The 10,569-nt window shown below is 43.4% G+C and overlaps 1 protein-coding gene across 2 annotated transcripts; it reads left to right on the top strand.

Annotated features, from left to right (window-relative positions):
* Positions 1-2,063: 2,063 nt before the first annotated feature.
* On the top strand, positions 2,064-8,620 carry LOC110537621 (myb/SANT-like DNA-binding domain-containing protein 2). Of its 2 annotated transcripts, none has more exons than XM_021623800.3 (4): positions 2,064-2,601; positions 6,024-6,279; positions 6,572-6,638; positions 6,890-8,620. In XM_021623800.3, the coding sequence occupies exons 1-4, from the start codon at positions 2,146-2,148 to the stop codon at positions 7,842-7,844; spliced, it is 1,734 nt and encodes a 577-aa protein (XP_021479475.3). In that variant the 5' UTR covers positions 2,064-2,145; the 3' UTR covers positions 7,845-8,620. The 2 variants fall into 2 exon arrangements, with proteins under 2 accessions (XP_021479475.3, XP_021479476.3); XM_021623801.3 differs by having other exon boundaries at positions 2,065-2,586.
* The last annotated feature ends 1,949 nt before the right edge of the window (positions 8,621-10,569 follow it).

The following is a 10,569-nucleotide window of genomic DNA, read 5'->3' as shown; positions in this document are numbered from 1 at the left end:
CTACCTGGCCTGATGACTCCTTGCTGCCCCTAGTCTACCTGGTCATGCTGCTGCTCCAGTTTCAACTGTTCTGCCTGCGGCTATGGAACCCTGACCCGTTCACAGGATGTGCTATCTTGTCCCGCACCTGCTGTCTCCAACTCTGAATGCTCGGGCTATGAAAAGCCTTCTGACATTTACTCCTGCTGACCTGTTGCACCCTCCACAACCACTGTGATTATTATTATTATTATTTGACCCTGCTGGTCATCTATGAACATTGAACATCTTGGCCATGTTCTGTTATAATCTAAACCCGGCACAGCCATGAGAGGACTGGACACCCCTCAGAGCCGGGTTCCTCTCTAGGTTTCTTCCTAGGTTCTTGCCTTTCTAGGGAGTTTTTCCTAGCCACTGTGCTTCTACATCTGCTTTGCTTGCTATTTGGGGTTTTAGGCTGAGTTTCTGTATAGCACTTTGTGACATCGGCTGATGTAAAAAGGGCTTTATGAATCAATTTGATTGTGTGTCAGTACATGCATACAACAAGTAGGTTACATGGGGTGAGGCGTCGTGCCGTATGGTGTGGCTTTATTCATTTTAAATAAAACACGTTTGCTGTTCACTTGCGCTATGTAAGATGGAATGGAGTTCCATACACTCATGGCTCTATATAATACTGTACGTTTCCTTGAATTTGTTCTGGACCTGGGGACTGTGAAACGAACCCAGGTGGTATGTCTGGTGGGGTAAGTGTGTGTCAGTGCTATGTGTAAATTGATTATGCAAACCGAATGAATTTCCAACACATGAATGTTTCTTATAAAAACAATAAGTGACGCAGTCAGTCTTTCCTCAACTCTTAGCCAAGAGAGACTGGCACGCATAGTATAAATATTAGCCCTCTGATTACAATGAAGAGCAAGACGTGCCGCTCTGTTCTGGGCCAGCTGCAGTTTAACTAGGTTTTCATTGCAGCACTTGACCACGACTGGACAATAATAAAGATAAGATAAAACTAGAGCCTGCTGGATTTGCTTTTTTGGAGTGTTAAAAAAAAACAGATAATCTCTTTATTACGGACAGACCACTCCCCATCTTTACAACCTTTGAATATATATGTTTTGACCATGACAGTTTACAATCTAAGGTAACACCAAGTAATTTAGTCTCCTCAACTTGTTCAACAGCCACACCATTCATTACCAGATTCAGCTGAGGTCTAGAATTTAGGGAATGAATATGCTTGTTAACCGCAGCCAGTGTTAATTTTTTAGAATGTGTTTTACCTGTAGCCTAATCTGACTACTGCATTCATAATAACACAAGATTTCAAAAACAACAAACTGAAGTTATAGGCTATTTTTTTTTACATTGATTTGCCAGCTCCAGGTAGACTACACAGGTGGCACAGATTTGCAATGACCTGTGATATCGTAATTTCAACATATTTATTGTATCAAATGGTAGCCTACAATGGCATATACATTAGTAGACTACTTGATGGCCAACAGAGGCAAATGTATAATTCTCGACATTTAGCCTAATGTCAGTTTCATTGAGGACTTTTCCCCATAAAAAGAACCACGCGGGGGAGTTGCATAATTTACACTTCAAAAGTCCACACGGGCAGCCCCCGAGACACGAGAACTGAGCATGCGTAAAGCACTTGATAGCGTTTTCTTTAAGAAGTCAACATTAGAATGCAGTTTAAACCACCTCCGAGCGGATTTGTGAAATGCGCACTAGTGCGCCCAAAGTCGTTTTCCAGTGCTGTATCTCCATTATTTCTTAATGTGCATCGGTTCTAGGGTATTAATATATCTTCTGGAAAAAGGTTTGGAAATAGGTGTCTCCATAATGACAATAAAAATAGTCTACCAACAACTGGTAAAAAAGTTGTCACAACGTGCACGCGTGCTGCCCGCTCCTCTCACTCACGTGACTTAGCCAATAACTGCAGTGCTCTCTCAAAACACACACACCCCTCCGGCCCTCCCAACATTTACACGGGAACATGGCAACGACGAGTGCATGCGCGCACACAAATTATACAGTGCAGATGGCTTGACCCATATTTTCTGTTTGCAATATTAATTGACCGCTCACCCAATCCACTGAGAAGACGTCAACTCCCACCCCCCGCCCCTTAGCAACAGAAGCAAGATGGCGGCGCCCAGTAACGCTGATCATTCTCCAGAGATATCGACGCCTTTAAAGATACCGAAAACAGAAGTGCCATCACCAGAATCAGAAGATTTGAGCGACAGCAACCAATATCATTCCAATCCCTCCACACCTAATCGATTCTCGCCTCTCAACGTAGGTTTGTCGATTTCTGGGAGCGCAGGCCGAAGTGGATCGGCCTGTGCATCAAATAGCTTCACCGCTTGCCGAGGGATGTCGTGGACCCCATCAGAAACAAACGCCCTTATTGCGGTATGGGGGAATGAAAGACTGACAGAGGCACGAATGCAGCAGCTGGAGGTTGCAGGCACCGTTTTCTCTGGAAAGGCTCCTGGTCCCGCAATGTACGAGCGGGTCTCACGAGCCCTAGCAGAGCTCGGCTACGAAAGGACCCCATCCCAATGCAGGGAAAGGATGAAGGTAATGGGGGACAGAGTAAGCATGTTCATCTATCACCTAGCTAGGTAGCTAACGTTAGCCATCTGCCAGACTCTTGCTAGGGAACTTCGTGTTATGTTCATTAATTTTATGTTATCCAGGATGTTGTCATTGCTACCTTCCTAGCTATGCCCCATGACTAAGTAACGTTACCTTTCTAGAGAGCTATACAGAACAAAAATATACACGCACCATGTAAAGTCTTGGTCCCACGTTTCATTATCGGAAATATAAGATCCCAGACATTTTCCATCTGCACAAAAAGCGTATCTCTCTCCAATTTTGTGCACATTTGTTTACATCCCTGTTAGTATTTCTCATTTGCTAAGATAATCCATCCACCTGACAGGTGTGGCATATCAATAACCTAATTAAACAGCATGATCATTACACAGGTGCACCTTGTGCAGTTTTGTCACACAACACAATGCCACAGATGTATCAAGTTGAGGGAGCGTGCAATTGTCATGCTCTCTGCAGGAATGTCCACCAGAGGTCTTGCCAGAGAATGTAATGTAAAGTTTTATAGAATTTGGCAGTACTGTATGTCCAACCGGCCTCAAAACCGCAGACCACATGTAACCATGCCAAGACCTCCACATACGGCTTCTTCAGCTGTGGGATGGTCTGAGATGAGCCACCCGGACAGCTGATGAAACTGGGTTTGCGCATCGGAAGAATTTCTGTTAACTGTTAGAAACCGTCTCAGGGAAGCTCATCTGTGTGCTCGTCGTCCTCACCAGGGTCTTGATCTGACTGCAGTTTGGGGTCGTAACAGAGTTCAGTGGGCAAATGCTCACCTTCAATTGACACTGGCACACTGGAGAAGTGTTCTCTTCACAGATTAATCCCGGTTTCAACTGTACCGGGCAGATGGCAGACAGTGTGTATGGCTCTGTGTGGGAGAGTGGTTTGCTGATGTCAATGTTGTGAATCGAGTGCCCCATGGTGGGGTTATGGTATGGGTAGGCATAAGCTATGGACCACTAACACAATTGTATTTTATCAATGGCCATCACCTCATGTTTCAGTATGATAATGCACGGCCCCATGTCACAAGGATCGGTACACAATATCTGGAAGTTGAAAATGTCCCAGTTCTTCTCAGGCTTGGATGCTCACCAGACTTGTCACCTTTTGAGCATGTTTTGGATGCTCTGGATCGACGTGTATGACATCGTGTTCCAGTATCGAGCAACTTCGCACAGCCATTAAAGAGGGGACGGACAACATTCCACAGGCCACAATAAACAGCCTGATCAACTCTATGCAAAGGACATGTGTCACGCTGCATGAGGCAAATGGTGGTCACACCAGATACTGAATGGTTTTCTGATGCACGACCCTACTTTTTTTTTTGGTATCTGTGACCAACAGATGCATATCTGTATTCCCAGTCATGTGAAATCCATATACCGTATTAGGGCCGAATGAATGTATTTCAATTGACAGATTTCCTTATATGAACTGTAACTCAGTAAAATCTTTATTATTGTTGCATGTTGCGTTTTATATGTTTGTTCAGTGTAGTAATGTAGTGAGATAATGTAACCAGTTGCCCTTCCCTGAGCTAGATACAGTTGAAGTCGGAAGTTTACATACACCTTAGCCAAATACATTTAAACTCAGTTTTTCACAATTTCTGACATTTAATCCAAGTAAAAATTCCATGTCTTAGGTTAGTTAAGATCACCACTTTATTTTAAGGATGTGAAATGTCAGAATAATAGTATAGAGAATGATTTATTTCACCTTTTATTTCTTTCATCACATTCCTAGTGGGTCAGAAGTTTACATACAATCAATTAGTATTTGGTAGCATTGTCTTTAAATTGTTTAACTTGGGTCAAACATTTTCAGGTAGCCTTCCACAAACTTCCCACAATAAGTTGGGTAAATGTTGGCCCATTCCTCCTGACAGAGCTGGTGTAACTGAGTCAGGTTTGTAGCCATCTTTGCACACACACGCTTTTTCAGTTCTGCCCACACATTTTCTATAGGATTGAGGTCAGGGCTTTGTGATGGCCACTCCGATACCTTGACTTTGTTGTCCTTAAGCCATTTTGCCACAACTTTGGAAGTATGCTTGGGGTCATTGTCCACTTGGAAGACTCATTTGCAACCAAACTTTAACTTCCTGACTGATGTTGCTTCAATATATCCACATAATGTTCCTACCTCATGATGCCATCTATTTTGTGAAGTGCACCAGACCCTCCTGCAGCAAAGCACCCCCACAACATGATGTTGCCACCCCCATGCTTCAAGGTTGGGATGGTGTTCTTCAGCTTGCGTTTTCCTCCAAACATAACAATGGTCATTATGGCCAAACAGTTCTGTTTTTGTTTTATCAGACAGACCAGAGGATATTTGATTATCTTTGTCCCCATGTGCAGTTGCAAACCATAGCCTGGTATTTTTATGGAGGTTTTGGATCAGTTGCTTCTTCCTTGCTGAGCGGCCTTTCAGGTTATGTCGATATAGGACTCATTTTACTGTGGATATAGATACTTTTGTACCCGTTTCCTCCAGCATCTTCACAAGGTCCTTTGCTGTTGTTCTGGGATTGATTTGCACTTTTCGCACCAAAGTACGTTCATCTCTAGGAGACGGAACGCGTCTCTTTCATGAGCGGTATGATGGCTGCGTCGTCCCATGTTGTTTATACTTGTGTACTATTGTTTGTACAGATGAACGTGGTACCTTCAGGCATTTGAAAAATTGCTCCCAAGGATGAACCAGACTTGTGGAGGTCTACCATTTTTTTCTGAGGTCTTGGCTGATTTCTTTTGATTTCCCCATGATGTCAAGCGAAGAGGCACTGAGTTTGAAGGCAGGCCTTGAAATACATCCACAGGTACACCTCCAATTGACACAAATTATGTCCATTAGCCTATCAGAAGCTTCTAAAGACATGACATAATTTTCTGGAATTTTCCAAGCTGTTTAAAGGCACAGTCAACTTAGTGTATGTAAACTTCTGACCCACTGGAATTGTGATACAGTGAATTAGAAGTGAAATAATCTGTAAACAATTGTTGGAAAAATGACTTGTGTCATGCACAAAGTCGATGTCCTAACAGAGTTGCCAAAACTATAGTTTGTTAACAAGATATTTGTGGAGTGGTTGAAAACGAGTTTTAATGACTCCAACCTAAGTGTATGTAAACTTCCGACTTCAAATGTAGATAGCTATCCGGTAAGCTGACTGGAAGTTTGCAGAAGATGGTTGAATTTTGCATCTAGTGCAATTGTAGAGAATTAAATATCCTCAGTTTAATTTCAAAGCAAAGGATTTCAGTAAATTATTTTTCAAATCTGGTGTATTTGTGGCATTGGATATGCCTATAGCTAGCCTAGTAGCTAACACAAACCTCAAGCTCTTCCTCTAACATTTACACATCCATTATGACCCGCAGACGCTGCGACGGTGCTACAGCCGAGTGAAGGAGCACGGTGTCGGCAAGAGGAAGAGCAGCTACTCCATCGAGCAGCTGGAAAAGGTGTTTGGCCAGGGAGGCTGGGACTCCCAGATGTGTGCCCCCGTCCTCATCAACAGCAGTGGCCTGTACCAGGAAATGGAGTCTGACGGCAGCACCATGGAGGATTTCTCCCAGGAAGACTGGTGCAACCAGGTGCTGGCCTCGGCCTTCCAGGAGGGAGAGATGGAAACTGGTGAGTGGTGGTGATTGATTGTAGGGTTGACAAAAGTGGGCTATAGTGAAGTGGTCAGCAGACTTATTTTTGTTAAAGGGGTAGGTAGACTATCCAGGGTGCTGGTAGTTCTTACTAGGGGTAGTTACGGGACTGTGAAATGTTTGGAAGCCCTGTCGTTAGTATGCAGGCTATTCCTTCACTCTATGTCAAAAGGAATAATGTAGGAGTTGGCTAATGAGGCCAAATGCCTGTCAGGTAGCATTTATTGTGTTATTTTGATGTTGATTGAAAATACTGTTCATTTCTTCAGAGGAAACACAGCCACCAAAGAATGCCAGAGTCCTGCAGCTGCGACCTGAGCCTTCGGAGCAAGTCCAGTATGTATTTTTTTCTCCATAGAATGAATGATCCCTAATAACACTGTGTAATATGAATATAATGCCAAACTAAATGCTTATTTTTTTACTGCCAAGATGTGATATATTTGAAAAACAAATCGCTTACAGAAACTTGGTCTCTGCATCATTCAATGTCTAGTCTTCATCAAAATTAAGCAGCTGTTCTCATTACCAACCCTCCAATGGTTCCAACCAAATCTTGACCGGTCATTTATTTCTGTCCCTGTCAGGAAACAGGCAGTGATGCTGAACGTGGTGCGTATCCTGGAGTCGGTGCAGGTGAAGTGGGAGCACTTTCAGACGTGGACCGACTTCTCCCGGCTGCACCTTTCCAACAAGCTGGCCATTTTTGGCGTGGGCTACAACACGCGCTGGCGTGAGGACATCCGCTACCACTACGCAGAGATCAGCTCCCAGGTGCCCCTTGGCAAGCGGCTGCGCGAGTACTTCAACCCAGAGAAGGCAGAGGGCCGTGTCATCATGACCAAAGTACAGAAGATGAACTGGAAGAACGTGTATTATAAGTTCCTGGACATCACCATTAGCGAAGCACGCTGCCTGGAACTGCACATGGAGGTGGACTGGATCCCCATAGCCCAGGCCAGGGTGACGGGCTGTAGCAACGGGACCTCCAAGTATCTCCTACCGGGGGGTATCCCCAAGACTTACGGCCTGTACGCCATAGGCTACGAGGACGTGGTGGCGGAGTTGCACTACGCAGGGGAGGATGAGGCTCCAGCCTCTCCACTGCAACACCAAGACACTGACCAGAGCTTGCCTCTCTCTGGGTCGTCGGGCTCCGGCGGGCCCGGGTCCGAGAGTGTGGTGAGGCCGGGGGGACGAGTGAGGGAGGGGGAGAGGACTGGGGCCAAAGTGACCTACTGCTACCTGGGCATCGCAGAGGAGAGGACCTTACAGCAATGTCTGTTCCAGCACTTTCAGAGCTCAGGCAAGCATTACAGCCGCAGGGAGATCTCGGCCGTAACATGCTTCCTCCAGGGGAATTGCAGCGGCACCGGCCAGCAGACCAGGGAAGAGGGCCTCTCCTTGGGCCCTGAACATTCGGCCATATACATTAAATTTATCGAGGTGGAGCTAGATTTCCTCTCTGCTGGCTCACTGTTGGAATGTCTAGAAATTGCAGTTGGTTACTCTTTAAAGTACAACAACAAAGAGGCGTTGTAACGCTTGTTGTTTTGACTCCCATTAACTGAAGGATTGAACAGGGGCCAGAGGGACATGCAATATCTCTTTCCCCCAATTTAACTGCAGACCTGAGTTCAAATGCTATTTGAAATCATTTAAAATACTTCGGCTGGGCTTGATTGAGCTTGCCTTGGTCAATGGAACCAAAAGAATAGTCACAAAACTGTTAACCCCAGCTGACTCATTCGGCAGGCAATAGCAAACACAAAAGAATATTTGAAATAGTGTTTGAACCCCGGTCTGTGTACATGCTGTCTTATCAGGGGATGTGAGAGGGGAATGGCTACTGCTGAATGCATTTCCCTACCTTGAGGATATAGCAGTGGACATACAGTATATTTGTCACAAGAAGATGGTGTGCACTTGTTTTAAAACTGCCTTTACATTTCTTTGAATTTGGATGTCTATCGTCAGGTCTAAGGTGCCAGAAAAAGATCCCGGGGTAAAGATCATGATCCAGGAACTTGATCCAATTCTAATAGAGGACCTAGAGGGGCAATATGAATGAAGATGTTGAATCTATCTCTATATAGAAATATATATTTAAGAATATATATTGATGTTGTCAAGCATTCCAGCATTTATTAACATTATGAATTTCAAAGAAGTATGTTAATGTTTTGATATATATATATATATATATATATTATTGGTTAACCAGTGTCTTTGTGTATTTTTGTTTCCAGGTCACAGTCTTGTGTTTACATGTTTTGAAGAAAATAATAAACAGGGCACAGACCGTCATTTGCCACTCATTGAATAGTTCTAGATTCCAGTGGGCTCATTTGTAGGTGTTGGGTCCTTGTCTCTGCATACTGCTATCTCGTGATGACCCTTAGGTCTTATCCTTACCAACCTTCCTTGCAGGAGAGCCAATGTTTCATGCACCACTTCTGTCACCAGATGGCAGCAGATAGCCATAACTGAGAAGTTACAGGCATTGCGTTCTTAAACACAATCCAATGGTGAATATGCAGGTAAATGCCAAAGTAATGGAAACACCTGAGTAAATGGACACAAAGTATATTTTAAGCAGGTGCTTCCATACAGGTGTGGTTTCTGAGTTAAGTAAGCAATTAACATCCCATCATGCTTAGGGTCATGTATACAAATGCTGGGCAGGCCATCATTTTGTCTACCATGGCCATGCCTCCATAGAATGACAATGCCCCCCCTCATCCACAGGGCATGAGTGGTCACTGAATGGTTTTATGAGCATGGAACCGATGTAAACTATATGCCATGGACATCTCAGTAACCAGATCTCAACCCAATTGAACACTTATGGGAGATTCTGGAGTGATGCCTGAGACAGCGCTTTCCACCACCATCAACAAAACACCAAATGATCAAATTTATCATGGAAGAATGGTGTCGCAGCCCTCCAATAGACTGTTTACACAGGCAGCCCAATTCTGATATTTTACCACTAGTTGGTCTTTTGACCAATCACATCAGATTTATTCACATCAGCTCATTTTCAGTGCCGATCTGATTGGTCAAAAGACCAATTTGTGAAAAAGGTCAGAATTGGGCTGACTGTGTAAATGCAGCAATAGAGTTCCAGAGACTTGAAGAATCTATGCCAAGGTGCATTGAAGCTGTTCTGGCTTGTTGTTGCCCAACACTCGATTAAGACACTTTATGTTGGTGTTTCCTTTATTTTAGCAGTTACCTTTACTTTCAGAATCTGAAAAATAACATGACATATTTTATTGCAGATATTTGTTTGTTTTGAAGTCATAACTTTCCCAGAGGGATAAACTACAAAGCACGACCAATGACTTAGCCATCGAACTTGAAGAAATATTCTGAAATAACTTCACATATATTTTTTTAAAGATACGCTTGAAATGTGCATGGTCTAATTGACTCAATAACCAAAACCACATACATTTAGCCTAAGTCAGTAGTAATAAAATCAATAGTTATTTCTGGTTTTATCAAAGTTAGCCGGCTAACTAACTGATCCTGCTTTTTAGTATACCCACCCTTCTGGTAGATGATGTCAATCCCTCATTCTGTAATGACAAAAGGCTTCTGAAATGTTTGTTTTCACTGCATGCCTACCACTAATGCATATGACTATTGGCCATGTTATGTGTCTGATTATTACCATCATCTCTAGAGAAATAGTGTGAACACTACTAGGCTGTCAAGTGCGTGCGTCTGTGTGTATGTATGCAAGCATGTGAAGCTTCAACTGTTCATATTATTGCCTATCAGAGATGATGCACTTTTTACAGGATATACAATACGTTGTGCACAGGACAAGAGGGGAAATATGACAGGTAGGCCATTATTATGATACTCTCAACATTATTTAGCATTGTTGTCCAAGATTTTAGGTGCACATTTATGAGTACTTTTGTATGTTTCTTCAGGAAAATGTGGTGAATTCAACAAAGGGTCTTCATAATGGCAGACCATGGAGGATGCATGTGCTTGAATCAAAGCTGCTACTGGTCAATGATTAACTCACCATGTGTCCACCTTTATCAGCTTTGAGGTTGAGTCAAGGTAGGTCAAGGGTCATTGTTTGTGTCAGTTGGAATACTACCACAATAAAACTAACAATAAGTACTGGTTCACATTGGGGTTTGATGGAACTAGGCAATGGATGAAATTCCCTGTTAGTGTCTTCATTAAATATTTGAAACACTCAGACCATTGCTATTGTATGATATGGGCCACCAATGAACAT

This window comes from Oncorhynchus mykiss, chromosome 12, assembly GCF_057628025.1.
Source record: "Oncorhynchus mykiss isolate SJ-2025 chromosome 12, ASM5762802v1, whole genome shotgun sequence".
In the NCBI taxonomy this organism is placed as follows: domain Eukaryota; kingdom Metazoa; phylum Chordata; class Actinopteri; order Salmoniformes; family Salmonidae; genus Oncorhynchus; species Oncorhynchus mykiss.
This window is presented reverse-complemented; position numbering and strand designations above follow the sequence as displayed.